The sequence below is a fragment of the Dendrobium catenatum genome, unplaced genomic scaffold (genome assembly GCF_001605985.2).
Source record: "Dendrobium catenatum unplaced genomic scaffold, ASM160598v2 fragScaff_scaffold_390, whole genome shotgun sequence".
NCBI lineage: Eukaryota > Viridiplantae > Streptophyta > Magnoliopsida > Asparagales > Orchidaceae > Dendrobium > Dendrobium catenatum.
In genome coordinates, this window is record NW_021318852.1 from 4,892,139 (window position 1) to 4,910,803 (window position 18,665).

The window sequence follows — 18,665 nt, forward strand, 5'->3', positions numbered from 1 at the left end:
GCTCGAATATTGAGGTACTTTTTGAGCTATATGAACTTTGATTTCAACAAACTTATAGTAGAATTCAAGATCTCAAGGAGACGATTCCAACGACACCAAATTTGATCCAATTCGAGCCTAAATGGTTCCAAATCGAGGGTCCAAAACACATTTAGAATGTTCAAAGCATAAATTAGATGACAAATGATATTCAAATATGACATGCTTATATTCGAATCGAGTGGCTCGACGAGGCGAATCCAACGAGCCCAAAATCGTCGAATTCTAACATTATTAAAACACTTAAATGCTTGATAAAAGACTATGATTGAGAAAATTGATATCCTCCATCCATTAAAACACTCCAACATGCCCTTGATATTATCCCTATATACTAGCCATGTCACTCCTAAAAAATTATAAATGGACTCCTCATTCTTTATTGAAGGGGAATCAAACAAGAGAGAAGATAAGAGAGGAAGAAAAATTTGGGAGCTCTCTTACCACTAAACTCCTGGACAACCGCCAGGTCATCGACCGTCGACAAACTTTCGCCCGACCACTGATTGTCTTCAGACTTCTGCTCAGCTACCGTCCATCGCCATACTTATGGCCGACAACCGTCAGACTTCTGCTCTACCACTGTTGGACTTCTGCCCGATCGTCATTATTCACACAAAGTTCAACCCACTTTATGGACTATTGTAATATGACCGGCCTCAAATTTATGGACGAGCTTTGTAATCTATTTAAACAATAATGGAATCATTTCAACTAGGTGTGGCCACGTAATTTTTTTCTATTTTCAGAGTTTTTTAGAAAAAAATCTGATATTTTTAAGTTATCTGATAGTGTGTTAAATATCCGCAAAACACTAAAACTTTTTTTTTTCTTATTTTACCATCACAAATATTCTAATCCGCAATAAATACTAAATATTGTATGTCCATTATTTTTTAGGTCCCCATAATGAGGGCTGCAAACAAACCGAGCCGAGCCGAGTATGCGAGTGTTCATGTTTGTGTTCATTTAATATTATCTTGTTCAAGTTTGGTTCATGTTTGTCGAGCTTTATTATTTGTGTTCATGTTTGGTTCATTTAAATTAATGAGTGTTCATGTTTGGTTCATGTTCAGTTCATGTTCGTTCATTTAGTACTTATCGAGCTTGTTCGCGAACATATTTAACGATTTTTTTTTTAACTATCAAACAGACACATTCATGAACATATCTATGAACAAACACATTTATAATAAAAGCAATAGCGACAAAAAAAAAAAAAAAACCGTGACCGCGCCGCCAGCAAGGCGACAGGAACGGCTACACAACTAACGAGATAGAGCGCAGATATGCCACAAGCTTCCCAGTTCCTATTTCCCCTTGCCCTCTTCTCATCTTTCTCTCGCCCATCCTCCCTGCTCAGTCAACGCCGCCTTCTTTTTCAAGTCCTCAACTATTCAAGAATGGGTCGGGAGGCTCTTCTCCTTCCTCCCGACCCCTGTTCTGTGTAAGATCAAGTAGGAGAATAAGCGTCTCTGAACGCCTTGACTTCTCTTTGATGCCGGTGATGGGGGAAAAAGGAGTCAACTCGACTGAACTCTGGATTTTCCGCAGATTCGGTATCGCAGGACCCTGGCGTTCGCGATGGAGAAGGTGGAGTCGCCCGCTTGGTTATCTCGCCTGCTCCTCAGGTCTCGTCTGCTTCCTTATCGGGTCTTTCCTGGTTTGCAGCATCGTTGCGATCGTTTTCTTCCGGCTTTGGGTATCTTCCTTTTTGATGGTGGATAGGGTTTCTTCTGGCTGCCTTCCGGACGGGGAGGGATCGTGGTCGATTGGGATTTTCTACGGGAAGAGCCCCTTCTCGCTGGCTCCCATCGAATTGGTATTTGAAGTTGTTTCAATTGGGTATCATTGCTTCTTTTTTGAGGCCAGCTTAGTTTATGTTGTCTTTTGATGCAGTCAAACAAGAGTAACGAGAAAAGCTCGGCCTGGCCAGTTGCGAATCCTGTGCTCACGTGTGCTTCTGTCTCCAATGCTGGTTATCCCAGCAATTTCGTTGCGGATCCTTTTCTTTTCATTCAGGTTGAAGTTCTTCTTGTAGGTTTTGTTTTTGTTGGATAGGAATTAAATTTGAAATTTTGCAGGTTTGAGTTATCTAAATTTTGTTAGCTGCAGTTTATCCATTTTAGAATTGAAGAAAGAACAAAATAAGGCTTTCTACTGGAATGGAAGTTTCTAATTCATTTAATATCATGTCGATTGAACCCTCTCCCCTGTAAAAGAAGTTTAGATTTTGATAACTAAATCTGAATTCGTTTGTCCACACTAGTTTTACGATGGGCTGTCTTTCGCTTGAGTAAACAATGTAAGGTTAGAGAAAAGAGAAAAAAAATTGAAATTGTAGTAAAATTGTTCATTTTCAATTGTGGTTGGAGAGGGAATAACTTGAAAATTTTGAGAAAACGAGTTCTGTTTGTTTGAAAAACTAAAGTTTATTTTATAGATGAATTTATTTAATGTCACGTGATCTCTCTCTCAGTTAGTGACACTCCAAAAGCATGCTTACTTGCTTCCCTTCTTCAAACTTACCTTCTGCAATTGCTTTATTTTCTCTTTCTGCATCCTTTTCCGATTTAATTTTCATGGAAATTAATATTGAATTATTTAATAAGTTTACCATTGAGGAATATAAGACTTAATCATGTACAGGAGCATACAAGATGACTTAGTGAAATTGGTAGGAACTCACCACCCACTTTCTTGTTGATGGACAATGTGCTGCCTTTTTTACTATTAGTGATTTGGCCTTAGGCTTGATATAGCAGAAGTTCTAATGGATTTAGAAATAAATTTCCCTGAGCCTATTTTTCTTTGAAAATGAGATGAGATTTGTTGGTGGGAGAGGAAAATTGGAGAAATGATAGTTCTTTGAATATTAACATTTTAGCTACATTATCTTTCCAAACAATGGGAAAGTGGTATGATTTATACTTATTTATATTGTTGTCGACTTTTCTTGAAAGGGAGGAAAGTTTCAAAATTTGATCATTAGTTTGACAAATTGCTGTATTTTGATACGAGCAATACTATTATAAAAGCTTATTTGCTTTTCTTTACAGATAAGTAGCAGCAATTCTTTGTATGATTTATCCTTCATGTCATCCTTTCGCATGTGCTAACTTGGCTGTAGCGTAGTTTTGTGTATTCTTGTATCTTTTAGTCTAATTCATGCATTTAATTCTTCATTAGAATACTTTATATCTCCATTATAGTTTTACCTAGTACATGTATTTCATTTCTTGTTATTCTATTGAATGCAAGTTTTTCGTTTGACACTTGAAATTACTGAAGTTATTTCTTAGCACTAATCAACCAAGCCCAGGTGAGACAACGGCTTTAGTGCCTTGCTCACTACTTTTGGGCTCTATCACTTAGGATTTTGTATAAGGTAGTGCCTTGTGTTTAGTTGCGATGTATTGAGATGAGTGACCTAATTTTCTTAAAGAGCTCAGCATTAGCAATTTCAATGCAAAAGTTCTCATACTTTGTGATGAAAAAATAACATGGAGTGGTGGTAAAATTCTCAATTGTTGGAGGACTAAATATGATGCACACTAGAACAGTAAATTTTTAAGAAGAAAAGATGATAATAATAGATGGTAAGAGATAAAGTATTTCAAATCGGGTAATAGAGAAGGGAACATATCTGATGATTAAGATAAAACAAATTGTAGTGAAGAATAAATTGTCCGTAAGCTATATTATATGCTACTACTTTATTTAAACTTATGTTTTGGTTATAGTGTTTAAGATTATTATTTAGCAAATATTTTGGAACTTGGAATGAAAAAAAACTTAAAAAAAAATGTTTTGTCATCTAACACCTTGTAATGATGTTATTATCATTTTATATTTTGCAATAGAATTGTATAATCAAAATAGGTTTATTACGTGAAATAATTATTTTTTTGCTCGTGCCTCACTTAGGTGAGTGACTACTGTACCTTGCACCTCTAACATTAAGCGACCATATCATCCTGATCGCTCCAAGCTTTTGACAAAACTTCATTTTTTTAAAGTATTGGAACAAATTCCAAAAATAACCTAAGGGTACGCATCTATGAAAGAAAATTCATATTTCATTCTGCTGTGTTATAATGCTTATTCATTGAGTTGCTACAGATAGCTGGTTTTGGTTTGCAAACTTTTGCTCACAAGCTATTTCTCACTTTTTGATGGTTCCATGCTTCTAATTTGGTTGCTGTTTTTTTTTTTTTAAATGTTTGACTTAAATATAACTACTCTTTCAATTGTGGTTGCAAAGTTTGAAAAGATCTAGATAGCTTTTCAACTTGTTTTAGAAGAAATGTGAATAAATTTTTTTTGGTAAGTTCATGTTTTATGTACCCACTTCATTTTCTCCTGATAAGTTTCCTATGTTTTCCATCAGGACAATACATTTTACCTTTTCTTTGAGACAAAATCTGTCGCCACAATGCAAGGTGATATTGGGGTTGCAAGAAGCTTAGATCAAGGTGCTACATGGGAATTTCTCGGCATTGCTCTAGATGAAGCATGGCATCTCTCGTATCCATATGTTTTCAACTACCGTAACAATGTAAGTTGTAGGAGTGTATTCTACTTGCTATTTAAACGAGAATCACCTTTAAATAGATGTGTTTCATGTCTGGCACTTGTTAGTACTTTCTAATTGATATATTTGCTTTGCGATAATTTAAATTCTGATTTTTATTATGATATTTATTGTTTATTCCCAAGTAATGAAATATATACGCGGCCTTCGTGCATTTTAGTTTGTTCCATGAATGAATTTCTACTTGTACATTGGAATATTAGTTCATCTTTGTTTCCATTTGAAACTGTTTTCATATCAGCCCTCTTCGGTTGATTGTGCCTTGCTCTTTGTTGTTTCCCAACACTAATTCCATGAACATATACAATTTACGTTGCACTTATTATTAAATCTCAGTCGTCCCTTGGCACTTGATCCCACAGCCAGGATGGGGATCCCTGTGAGGCTTACCTGGATCACGCCGATCTTCTTTCATATTTGGATGGCTAATTTTGGAAGGATTATATTAGGACAATTATGCATGATTCTATAAATATTTGTTTCTTTATTAAGATATATTGTATATATCTATAAATAATGATAGTTTTGTGCAATAAAATTAAACTTTTTCTCTCTGAAATTCTTTGAATTTAACATGGTATCATAACTTTCATTGTCTACGAAATTCTGAAGTTCCTTTCTATTGCCATGCCTTCATTGTCGGCTTATCTTGAGAAACAAGAGAGAGATGAGAGGGAGATTGAGCGGAAGAACCCGCGCATGAGGCTCGTCCATGCGAGTTGATCGATTAGGAGCGGCTTGTAGGCGGAATAGCCTCGTGCGCATGCGGTTCATCCAGAAAAGGTGATCGGGTGGGAGCAGTCTGCAACAACCCTCATGCGTGCATCTCGTGTGTAGTCGGAAGGAGACGAGAGAGGAAGAAGTCATCCGGGCTTCAATCACATGCAGACATGAAGTTTCAACCAAGCCAAACAGGAGCGCCACTGATCCACTTGTGCATGTTACCCGGAGTGGAGGTGGATTGGGTCGGTCGTGGAAAACTGTTCGTGCTTCCGGACCTAACCAAATAGGACATGTTATAGTTCCTTATTTACTTAACAAGAATTGATCTTCATTGCCGTTGCAAGAATTTAGAGGGTCTAGTTCCAGTCTGCCTTCATTGCTACCCAGGATCTTGCAAATAGCCTTCATTGCTATCCTTTGACATTGCAATGTCTGAAGTTAATTCTTCCCAAAGCTTTAACCAAATAGAGGATTCTATGATGCATCAAGGAAAAGGAAATTTACAAAATATGCTACTTTTTATCGCTTAAATGAGCAGAATTACTTAAAGTGATCCTAATTTGTGAAGACCTACTTGAAAGGGAATGAAAAGATCAATCACCTCCTTGAAGTGGGACCAAAAGGTGATCCTAATTTTTGGGCATGGGATGAAGCAAACCCCATGATTATATCATGGTTATGGAATTCCATGACTCCAAAAATTAGTGATACTTTCATGGTCCTATCTACTGCAAAGGACATATGGGATGCCGCTAGGTAAACCTTCTAAAAAGCTTGGGATGCTGCCCAAATCTTTAAAATTAAGGTCAAGGTGGGAAGCACAAAACAAGGAAGCAAGATTGTAATGGAATATTTTACTCTCCTTTAAAACTTGTGGCAAGAACTTGATCATTACAAATGCATAGAAACCAAGTGTCTAGAAGATGCTGCTAACTTGAAAGATTTTATTGAGAAATATTGAGCGTATGTCTCTCTTGCAGGATTAAATGTGAAGTTTGATCAGGTTAGATTTCAGATCATTGGCGTAGAGGAGACACGCTCATTAAATGAGACCATTTCTCTCATTCATGCCGAGGAAAACAGATAAGGTGTAATGTTGGAGCCAAAGGTTGTTGAAGGTTCAACAATGATGACAATCAAAGAGGCGTCATGGAAAGAAAAAAGATAAGGATTCCTTAAAACATAATGACAAAGACATGAATGATTCCTTCTTTTTGAAAGTAGAAGGATAGAGTTTGGTCACCTTCTAGTTTCCACCCATGCAATTCTATTCCACCATAATGTATCCAAATCCCACTTGGGAAAAGCCCTTCTGATTGCCACAGATCTCATAAACCAACCAACTTTGAGAACCTAGTAATTAAAAATACCAATGGATATTCTATCCTATTTTTACTCTAAATTCCAAACCTATAACCACTTTATAACCAAAATCTTTTGGTGCGCTGCCTATGCTCACATTCACAGTCAAAATAGAAAAAAATTAGATTCAAGAGCACTAAAATGTATTTTTGTTGTATATTCATCCATCCAGAGAAGTTATAAATGTTATCACTCCTTCAAGAAACCATTGTATTTGTTGACGTTATTTTTAATGAAAAAAAATCCTATTTCACCGGGCCTCATCTTCAGGGGGGGGGGCTAAAATTGAAAAAGATAAGGAAAATGAGCTTGCCCCTCTTGATCTTTCAGCTCCACCTCAAAATAATCCACATAAACCTAAAATCAAAGCTAGGGAAACTGAAGAGAAATTTATTATGGATAATAAGAGGTTTGGAAAAGTATATTCTAAGCGTACACATTTAAACTATGCTCCATAACAGATACATGCATCTGAAACATCTCCTAAAATTTAGGTAGGCACAAGTTCATCCAGAAAACCCCCTCATGTACCATATAACCAACTTTGTTTCATTTTATAATTTCCAACCATCATATAAAAAATTATAGTTTAGGATATTCATATTCTTAAAAATATTTTTGAGTCCTTATCTGATAAAAAATTGAAAAGTATCATATAAGATGAAATGCAGGCACTAGAGAAGAACAATATATGGGAGATCATCGACCTACCAGTAGGAAAAAGGTTAGTCGGTTGCAAATGGGTGTTCTTTGTGAAATCCAAAGCTGATGGTACACTCGAAAGATATAAGACAAGATTGGTAGCGAAAGGGTACACTCAGACGTATGACATCGACTACCATAAAACTTTTGCACGTGTGGCCAAGATGAACACTGTGAGGATCCTGCTCTCACTAGTAGCTAATTATAATTGTCATTTTGAATAGCTGTATATCAAAAATGTCTTCCTACACGGCTATACGGGGACTTGGAGGAAGAAATATTTATGGAGATTCCACCTTGATACAAGAAAAAATTTGTGGGTGTCAAAGTGTGTAGGTTAAAAAAGGCTTTATATGGGCTAAATCAGTCATCTAGAGCTTAGTTTGGAAGATTATCAAAATTTATGCTACTTAATGGATATTAACAGAGTCTTGGGAACTATACATTATTCTTTAACCACTCAGACTTAGGAGGAGTCACAATTTTATTAGTTTATATGGATGATATCTTGATTTGAAATGATAAAAAAGAGAGTGATTTTAAGGAAATATCTTGCCAAAAAAATTGAGATCAAAGAACTTGGTAGATTAAAATATTTCATTGGAATTGAAATAGTATCCCACTCCAATAGAGGAATCTTCATTTCACAACAGAAATATGTTAATGATCTTCTAAAAGAAATAGGTAAACTAGCTTGTAAAATAGCACAAACACCAGTAGAACCTAATCTTAAATTGAAGGAAACTAAAGATGATCCAGACATAAATAATGGAGCTTACCAGAGAGTTGTGTGAAAATTGATCTGCCTTTCTCACACAGACCAGATATAGCCTTTGTTGTAAGCATGGTCAGCCAATTCATGCAAAATTCAAAGCAAACTCAAATGCAAGCTGTAGACAGAATGCTGCACTACCTTAAAGGGAATCCAAGTAAAGGGATTCTCTTTAGAATAGATTGTGGAATAACCCAATAAGCATATATTGATGCATATTAAACAGGATCACCAATTGATAGATGATCTACCTCAGGATGTTATACATTCCTTGGAGGAAATCTTATTATAAGGAGGAGCAAGAAATAGAATGTCGTGGCAAGGTTTAGTGCAGAAGCAGAGTTCAGAGCTATGGCCTTGGAAATATGTGGGCTATTATGGATCAAGATGATTCTAGAAGACCTATGGATCAAGTGGGAAGGACCTATAAAGCTACACTGTGACAAGAAATCTACAATTAACATTGCTCGTAATCCGGTTTTGCCTGATAGGACCAAGCATATAGAAGTCAACAGACATTTCATAAAAGAAAAATTAGATAGTGTTCTTATATGTATCTATCATGTCTTATTAAAAAACACAGCTTGCAAATATGCTTACCAAGGGACTTGATAACTCTATTTTTTTGTGAATGATTGCCAGACCAAGAATGACAGATCTTTATTCCCCATCTTGAGGGGGGGGGGGTGTTAGATATTAGCCATCCCTTGGTACTTGATCCCATGGCCAAGAAGGGGATCCGTGGGAGGCTCATCTTGATCACGTCGATCTTCTTCCATATTTGGTTGGCTGATTTAGGAAGGATTATATTAGGGCAATTGTGCATGATTTTGTAGTAATTTGTTTCTTTATTAAGATATCTTGTATAGATATATAAATAGGGATAGTTTTGTGCAATAAAATTAAGCTTTTCCTCTCTCCAATTGTTTGAATTTAACACTTTATTATTAATAATGCTTGTGCATACAATAATCAATTTGGTTTAATGTTATAAGGAACAATACGACTAATGAAAAAGTATTAATAGATAGAAATAATATTCATATGGTTTGTGTTTAGTTTGAGAAAGCTCATAATTTAAAGTCATGAGATTTTATTTGGTATTTATTAAGAAAAAAAGTATATTCTGATGGGATGTTAAAATTGTGAAAGATGGTATACTAGAAAATTATCTAGTTTTAAAATTAGTTTTGGATTGACCAAGGAGTTTCTAATTTTTGTAGGATCTATATTAAGTCAATATCTTTTTGTATTGATAATGAAGATGTGTATAAAAGATTTTCAAAGTACTATGCATTGATTTATGCTTTTTGTACTCGATATTTTTAATAGGCGATGTGTCTATTGAAATAAGTAGAAAGTTAGAATAATTAAGAAAATATTTTGATGGTAAATAGCTTATAGGATTAGTGAAATAAAGGCCAAATATATAATATAAAATTTTAATGATCTAATATTAATTATTATCAATGAAGATTACCATAAGGTAAATTATTACCTAGATGTGATAGTTTAAATCAAGGTTTAAAATTGCGCAATTAGGTATTGAGGCATTTTTTGTTCATGTGTCGAGGCATAAGCCTCAAGGCATTTTAAAGCTTGAGCCTCAAATTAAAAAAATTATGTAAATTGCAAATAAAGGTTAAAAGTGTTTTTTATATAGTACTCAAATAATATGTTAATAGATAACATATTATCTTTCTATTAAACTATGAAATAACAAACTGACATACATATGAAAGTAAAAATTGCACAAGATGTAAAGTGACTAGTGATAAATGACATGAAATATAATTTGAATACAAATTTTACAAAGAGCAAAAAGTATTAAATATAGAAACTACATAAAAGTATCATATATGATAAGCTCAACTCCAAATTCTTTCTTTTTTAGTTCCATGATAATCCACATTTAATTTCTAAAAAAGGATAAAATAGTTGGAAACATCTTGAAAGTCATTTTTACTATCATCACCGAGGGGGCATTTATTTGAGTTGTCATCATAATAAATTGGTCTCTCCCTTGTCTCGTCCTGTGGAGTCCAGTGCCTCATAATATGCTTCTTCATTTATTTCAGTCATCTTCCTCTTTTATAAATAATTTTGATCAACATAAAGATGAGATTAATACTCCAAAATTTTGAGTGGAGCTGGTGGTTGTGTGCAGCTTTCAAGTCATCCTTGATGGCGGTTACGACGGTGGTGGCTATTGCGAAGACGAAGGGCTAAAGGTTGAGGCACTTGAGAGAAAGTTGTTGCAACTCGGGGCTGCATGTAGGTGTGACTTGTTCGGGACTTTACTTTAGGATTTATGTATGTTATATATATATATATATATATTAGGGTACGGTGTAGGCTTCAACCAAGCTGAGGCGCAAGCCTCATAAAAAAAACTCGAGGCATTTTTCACTTGAATCGTGCTGAGGCGGGCCTCTAAGCGAGAGCAATTTTAAACAATAGTTTAAATATGATGGGCCTATTATAAAAATGGTGATATAGCTAAAGGCAACTTTAAAAAGTAAGACTCGATGGTTAAAATAAACAAGTTTCTTCAAAATATTACTTTATAAGAGAATATTATGAAAATATAAATATAAATATTATTAAATTTCAATTAGGAAGCTATCTTGTGTGGATCTGAGTGCTAAACAAAAAAAAAAATCAATGATATTCATGAGCTAATTTAAGCATGAAGGAAATGAAAAATTAAGAATGGTAAGATACATGTGTGGAAAGATAAGAAAAAAATATTTTATGAATGATTATGTTATAGGGATGGTGGGTACTTTGTATTAAAGTGTGGAGAGTAGACTAGGAAGTTCGCACATTGATAAAGAAGGACATAAAATGCTCGCTATAAACTAGTTAGAAAAAATTTGAGTCAAAAGATTAAGGAGAGGCAAGCCAAAGGTAAGCTTGATATTTGTTTAAAAAGATCTATGAACAGTTGTTGAACACCTTATAGGACACTTATGACAAACAAATGTAGAATAAAGATTAAAAAAACCTACCCCAAATGATAGCATATGGCATAACATATGAAAATTTTTGTGCAAGTGATTGGCGTTCTTATAAGATATATTGTTTCACTCTATATCATTAGAAGTTGGAGAAATAAAAGGGCTAGTTGTGATCCTATCAAGTGTGATATCCAAGTTTTTGTAATATCTATTTATTGTTCTACCTATTAGCACATGGAATCCATTATTGTAGATTTTAGAAGAGAGTACATAGAACGCATAACTTGGCCGGAGTGGTAATGTAGGCTAGTGTATTTGTAATATGTTGGCATCATTGCATAAAATTGCATATTAAGTTGCTCACCTCAAGATATTTTTGAAGAAAATGCCATGAGGCATGCATCTCACTAGGGCATGATGAGACGTATGCTGCTACACAATTTATAAGAGGTGCAAGCCTAAAAAACTATTGTTTAGGTAATTTAATATTTTAATTTACAAATTTCACATATAAAATAAATTATATTGTGTTATTTCTGTACACTTAAACCCATAAGAAAATAGAATTATATTATGTATAACAAGAGATTAAAATATAAATATTTGAAAATGGTTTTAGAGGGTAATAAAAACCCATAAGTTTGTATTGATGTAGCACTAGATGATGAAAAATGAAATTACATCATCACAATTATAGGAGTATCTCAATATTGACTTTTTGATGGAGAAATGAATACAAGTATTTGAGTGGGAAAAGATGGATCAGACAAACGTTTGACTGGAACATTATCAATCCTCATCGTTAACCCTGCTTTCTTTCTTGAATTAAGAAGATTAATTTTCTATTCTGTTGAATGCTTGTGTTGAAGCCTTATCTATCTTCTGAAACATTATTATCATCTGTGGGAGGATATTTCTGTTAGAAAAATTTTAGGATGGTGATTCTGTTGGACATGAGGATAACATTTTAAGGTAATTTTTATTTTTGACTATTGCATTGTTGAAGTCAGAACACCATATTTTACTAAGGTAATGGTTTATGACCTTATCTGAATGTTTATTTTTCTGTAATTGAATGGTTGTGCAACTAATTAGATAAGCATTGACTTGAGAAGGTTCCTTCCAATAATAAAACTTGATGGAAAACAAAGGTTGTTAGTTTTGATTGTGGTTTTACTTGCATTTAATCTTTTAATTTTGTTTTTTTCTATTTTAAGGATAACATGAAAATGCAAGTGATGGAAATCTCTTGATCCAACGTTTGAGTTCTATGTTTAAGTTTTGACCATATTTACATTTTTCTTAATAACATCATCTCTAACTTTGACTATTTTAATGTAATTTCCGACCTATTAGTCTTTGCCTTTCTATTTATGAGATTGTTGCCAATGTTCTTTTAAATAGATTATTGAAGGTGATTCATTATTTGGTTTCCGATGTTCAAGTGGCTTTTATTAAGGGGAGGACTTTATCGAATCATGTTCTTCTTGCACAAGAAATTTTTTCTAAATTTAGATTTTCTAAATCTAAAAAAGGATTGGTTGCTATTAAGGCTTAAATGGAACAAGCATATGATAACATGGCATGGGATACCCTTAGACAAATTTTGGATTATTTTGGTTTCCCAAAGAAATTTTCAAACCTCCTAATGGAATGTGTGGTTGATCCAGTGTTTTTGGTTCAGTTTAATGGGGTTGCTTCTAAGTAGATTGAGGCTAAAAGCGGTTTAAGACAAGGATGTTCACTTTCACCTTATTTGTTCATCTTGTGCTCACAACTTCTTACGAATGTTTTTTTGGCCAAGGGAAGTAAGTTGGGTTTAAAGGTTGCTCCTTCGGCTCCTAAGATTTCTCATCTATTTTTTGCTGATGATATTCTTATGTTTTCGGAAGCCAAAATTGGTCACTTGAGGAAAATCAAGAAAATCATTTCAGATTACTGTCGTTGGATGGGTCAACAAGTGAACATTCACAAATCTTTTATTCTTTTTGGCAAGTATGTGGAAAGGAATAGGAGAAGAACTATTTCTAAAATCTTGGGATTTAATGAAGTTAAAGGGATGCATTACTTGGGTATCAAGATTACTTTGAGAAGATTGATTGCCTCAGATTTTTTAAATCTTTTGGAGAAATCGGCTTCTAAACTAGAAGTTTGGGGAAACAAGTTTATCTCACTTCCTCGAAGATTAGTGCTTGTTAAATCGGTGATTCTATCCATTCCTTTGTTTTATGCATCCCTTTCCCTTATTCCTTTAAGCATTCTGAAAAATTTTGAGAAGATGTGTAGGGAGTTCTTATGGAACAAAAAAGATGGAAGTCATGGTTTACATTTTGTTGCTTGGGAGGAAATTTCTAAACCTATTTATGCTTGAGGCAGAGGCATTCACTCAGTTGTTTCTATGGTGGGTCCTTTGAGAGCAAAGTTTGCTTGGAATTTTCTTAAGAATCATGATTCTATTCTTAATAAATCATTATATGCGAAGTATGGAAGGAATGTTTGGAGTGATGTGCACAGGCCAAATGTTTCTTCTACTTGGAAGTTATTGCTAAGTGGAGCAAATGCTGTTAAACCATGCGTAAGATAGAGGATTGGATCTGGTTCTTCTGTGAATATTCTAAATGATATTTGGATATTATATATGATTCTTGGATAGGTGGTCTACTTTCATCGCTGTAGAGGATACATATTTTCCTCCTCTGGTGAATTTTATTTCTAATGGATCTTGGAATCCCGTGGAGCTGGAAAAATCCTTTGGAAGACCTTTGGTTGAAGTCATCATTCGTATCAAGATATATTCATAGCTTTTAGAGGACGAGCTGGAACTAATTAATAACTTTTCTTGGAAATCTATTGTTGCATTATCCTACTCTTCGGCCACAGAATTCTCTGTTCCAATACAGAGCTGGAAATGGTTGAAGAATCTAAAATTAAACCCCTGTATTGATTTCTTTTGGTGGCGTCTTTTTGAAGAATGCAATTTCCACTACAAATTTTTTAATGTATAGGAGATTGCTGAATAATAATCTGTGCCCGAGAGGATGTGGGACGGTGGACGATACAGAGCATGTTGCTATCAAATGCTGTAAGTTAACTCAAGCGATTTCTTTGGTGAATCAATGGGGCATTCGTATTCCAGCTTTTTCATCATTGCAGGATTGTTTGGACAATCTGAGAAGATTAACTAAAACGAATCCTTTCATTGCAAATCTATATTGTTCTTTGGTCTTTTATTCATGGAAGAGTAGAAATAAATTGATACATGATGGACATGAGATCGGATTGGGAGTCATTGTTTCTAATGCTATTAGCTTTGCATCAATTTCATCTAAATGTAATCTATTTTCGGATCACTGGGGTGCTAACCAGCCTACATAGCTGACTTCATCTTTTTGGCACCACCCGGATGGATTAAAGTCAACATTGATGCAACTTTACTTCGTTCTAATGAGGTTGGGGTCGGTGGTATCTTCAGAGACCATAGAGGAGGATTTCTGTTGGCTTTTGGGTGTAAGTGTTTGCATTGGGATAGTGGTTATTTGGAGTTGTTGGCTTTTTCATTCGTTGAAGAAGATGATCAAGGAATGGATGTTGGATGCTAAAGGAATTATTATAGAAGGAGATAATTTGAACGTCATCAAATATCTTCATAACTCGGTTGCAAAGCATGGTTATATACCTAATAAAGCCGGATTTGAAGACTTTTCTTTTCTTAAAGATTTTGGTGATTTTTTATTTCATTTTGCAAATAGAGATTATAATAAGTTAGCCGATTTTGCGCTAACTTTGCTTTGAAAGGTGATTTCTTCTGGGAAGATTTAAATTGTAATAAGGTTCCTCCTTTTTTCATCTCTTTGTTAAAGGAGGTACCCGTTCTATGATAGATTTGCAAGTGTACCCATTCCAAATTTCATTCCAATCAAATGATCCACAGCAGCCAATAGATCTCGTGGTAACAAAAAAGTCTTGGGAAGTTCCGCTTCCATTCCCCAGACTGTTAAAAAACAAAAAATTTGTATCACTTAGTAGTTTGTATTAGGTTCCTTTTATTTTAATGCAATTTGCTTAGGTTCCTTTTTTTTTAATGCAATTTGCATTTTCTCAAAAAAAAAAAAAAACTTTGACTATTTTTGCATTTCGGTTTTGTTTTGGAGTTCTAAACATTCCTGTTCTTTAATTTTATTTAATATCATTTACAATTTTAAATTTTAGAAGTACAAAAAATAATAGGATATTTAGTCGCGCACATGTTAAAATTAAGTTTTGTATATTGCATGAAGGTGCATCACCTTGGCCTTAGTTTTGGTGTATTTAAGTTCTATAATTTATTTTGAAATCTTGTTATAATTAAAAAATTTAGAAGGTATAAATAATATAGAATATCCAGTTTCAAGCGTGCAAAACGGAAGTTTTGTATATTGCCTGAAGCTATTTTTTAGAAAAATTTCTATATTGCAAACAGAATGTTTTGGCTTACAAAAATATTTTAAAAGCTTAAATAGCTTTGGGCCATGATGTCACAATGTTGTCTTGTTGTGGATGATGGCTTTTGATTGATGGGTATGTCAATCTACTCTCTCTCATCTAATTCCCACCCCATTTACATTTCAACCTAGACCTTACAAGCTAGTGATGGTAAGTGGGTGCCAAATAGTTCAGCTGGTAAGGAATTTGGAAGTTGTTGTTAATGTTTTGAGTTTAATTTTTACCACCACCATATTGAACTCCCACTTGCAAAATTTTAGATGAGATAAAAGATGTCAAATAATACGAAGTTTAGGACTACACCAGAGGGGTGGCAAATAACATGTCTTTGTTTTAATGGTTCTTTTTTTATTTTAATTAAAAAAAATATATTTTTAATTATATTTTAAAATGATATAAGAAAATATGAAGTTTATAAAAAGTAGAATTTCTAGATCAATCAAAACTCCCATCATTATCAATTATTGAATCCATGATGCAAGAGATAAAGTAAACCAACTAATGGTAGTAGTAAATGAAGAGTAAAAGAGAGGAGGAGCAGACTAAATTTTTTATAGTTCAGCCCCAACATCTATGTCCACAGCTTGAGACCTTCACTCCAAGGATTCGCTACTCTCTCTTTCAATCACCGCTGGGCAAAGAAGCCTCTTTCTTTAACTGGTAATTGAGAAACCTTATAATCTCTTCTTCTACTCCAAGTGAGAAAACTGCTACTCTAGCCTACTTATTAGTCTACCACTTCTTATAACACTAAGCCTGAGATCACATCAATCTCTTACAATATTTCTGATCAATAACAACTTTGCACAACAACAACATCAACTCTGGAGGATTTGAGGTAGAAGAAAAGTTGAAACAACAATGATCCTCATGCTCTCAAGATATTTTCCTCACTCAAAGAATCCAAGATCGTCTTTAGTGCCGAACGTACGACCCTTGACCATCCTCCAACATGGTCAACCTCTCTAAAAGACTTCAAAGGGCCCTCAAAACTTTTTTGGAAAAGCAACTACTCCACCTGGGGCCTATAGCTACTTTGCCGAGGAAGCGGAGGAAGAACCTACACGATGACATTGGCGGGGATTTTATCCCCTTTGGTGAACAATGAGGGCTTCCCTGCTTATGTGCACAAGGGAACAGGTGGGACTCATCCCTCTACTAGGGCAACGGGATACCATTCAGCCTTCGGGCTGTTTTAAACCTCCTTCTTGTATCTCCCCCCCGGGTGGTTCTTTGAGTTCATCTTCGTGCTCTTGGGCATGTGGCAGGGGGTCCCCTCGGCGTGAACCGAAGGGGCTTTACCTTGCTTTTTCCTTGCTTTCTTTTTTTGGCTGTCACTCATGTTTGGACGCTTGTTTATGTTTAGGTCTTCCCCCTTTTGTTTTTTTTGTTTTGGGAAGACATAGGTTTTCAGTTTTATACTGACCTTGTACTTTTGTTTCTCCAGGAATGCAATATGCAAATGTTCAGCTCTCAAGAGATTTTCCTCACTTAGAATTTGCAAAATGAAAAGTTTAATGTTTTCTCTATCAAAGCAATTTTCTCTTCAAGTTTTTGTATCTTACACACATTTTAGGGTTTCTAGAATGGTTTATATATGAAGTATCAAAAATTAAACCCTAACACTTAATTTTCTTGAAAATAGAGATATATCGTATAATATAATTACTTCAAATAGTCAAATATCATGAAAAGCCAATACTCTTATACCTTATAGTTTGAATCAGTCTCAACTAGGCTTGATGCTTTTAGTCCCGATTTCTTAATCTTGTCCTTAGTGCTTTGATTCATATCCTTGCTTGAGTTATCTTAGTTTCAAGTTCACACACTTTATTGAACTTCTTTTTCCCATTCAGGAATGAATTGAATTTTCGAGTAAACAGTGTTACATCATCATCATATGTTTCTAACAGGCTATCCTTTAATTCTTTTGCATTCAGTGCAATGAATTTATCCTTCATTTGTCCCCTATATATGCAATTCTTTGATTTTAAAAAAATTATTTATTTATTTTTAGAGTAAAATCTCAAAATAGTCTTGCAACTATTAATAAATGTCCAATTTATCGCCTTGCTCCATTTTAGTCCCTCAATTATTAGAAATTAAGCAAAATTGGTCCCTGAGCCTAAAATAAGAGTTAAAATTAAATATGAAGTGTATTTTATGTATTATAAGTGGATATGAGATTATATTACTTACATTGTTTTATTTTATTATTTAATAAATTATAGTATATATTTAATCTACTACATAATAAGTGTGAAGAAATAGTTGTAAAAAATTTATATTTTTTAAACAAAAATCTAACATTGCTCTTCTTTATTATATTTTAATATAAAATGAAATGTATTTTTTTAATAATTTTTAATCTACTACATAATAAGGGCTATTACTTGTTTATATTGCTCTATTTTTGAATCTCAAGAATATTGAGTGTTGCATTTAACATTCTTGAAATAGCAATCAGATTATAAATACAATGAAAAAAATATAACGCATTATAATCAAACATTCATTATAAAGCCAAAACAATCTCAAATAAATTGAAGATGTGTAACAAATACTACATTGAAGTTTGAACCAAGATGGAAGTCGGAATGATGGTACATAAAAACACTCATTATGAAACCCCAACTCAACGGTTGTAATTAGATAATTTGAACTTCAAAGTCATTTTCAATAACAATATCATTCACCATAAAACTCAAAAAATCATGTTACAAGAAGTCCCTTGATAATGTATTTCAAAATGTGTAAACACAAGTTAATACAAAAAATTTCTGTGGGCTCCGAAAATTCGGCCCCGGCCTCCCCGCCGCATTTTTTTATTTGAGCGAGGGGAGTTTAACAGATAAGTTTCGGGGTAAATTTTGGAAGGCAGATGGGTTTGTAGATAAGACACTACCCAGAGATTTCGCTCTCATTTGCGAGGACTTTATAATCTGAGTTCTGGTTTCCTATAGGCGCAAGCCCCTATAGTTAATTACCCCTCCCGATCACGAGAGAGAACTTTCGATTAAGGCTAGTCGTC

General features: G+C 34.2%; 1 protein-coding gene across 2 annotated transcripts in view; it reads left to right on the plus strand.

Annotated features, from left to right (window-relative positions):
* Positions 1 to 1,344: 1,344 nt before the first annotated feature.
* LOC110106466 (glucosamine inositolphosphorylceramide transferase 1) overlaps positions 1,345 to 18,665 on the plus strand; it is a 25,895-nt gene continuing 8,574 nt past the window's right edge. Inside the window, exons 1-4 of one of the 2 annotated variants that reach the window (XM_028694017.1) lie at positions 1,345 to 1,632; positions 1,711 to 1,861; positions 1,939 to 2,061; positions 4,430 to 4,597. In XM_028694017.1, coding sequence (XP_028549850.1) covers positions 1,538 to 1,632; positions 1,711 to 1,861; positions 1,939 to 2,061; positions 4,430 to 4,597 — 537 coding nt within the window. In that variant the 5' untranslated portion in view covers positions 1,345 to 1,537. Of the gene's footprint in view, positions 1,862 to 1,938; positions 2,062 to 4,429; positions 4,598 to 18,665 lie in introns of both variants that reach the window. The other variant, XM_020836389.2, reaches the window with a different exon arrangement.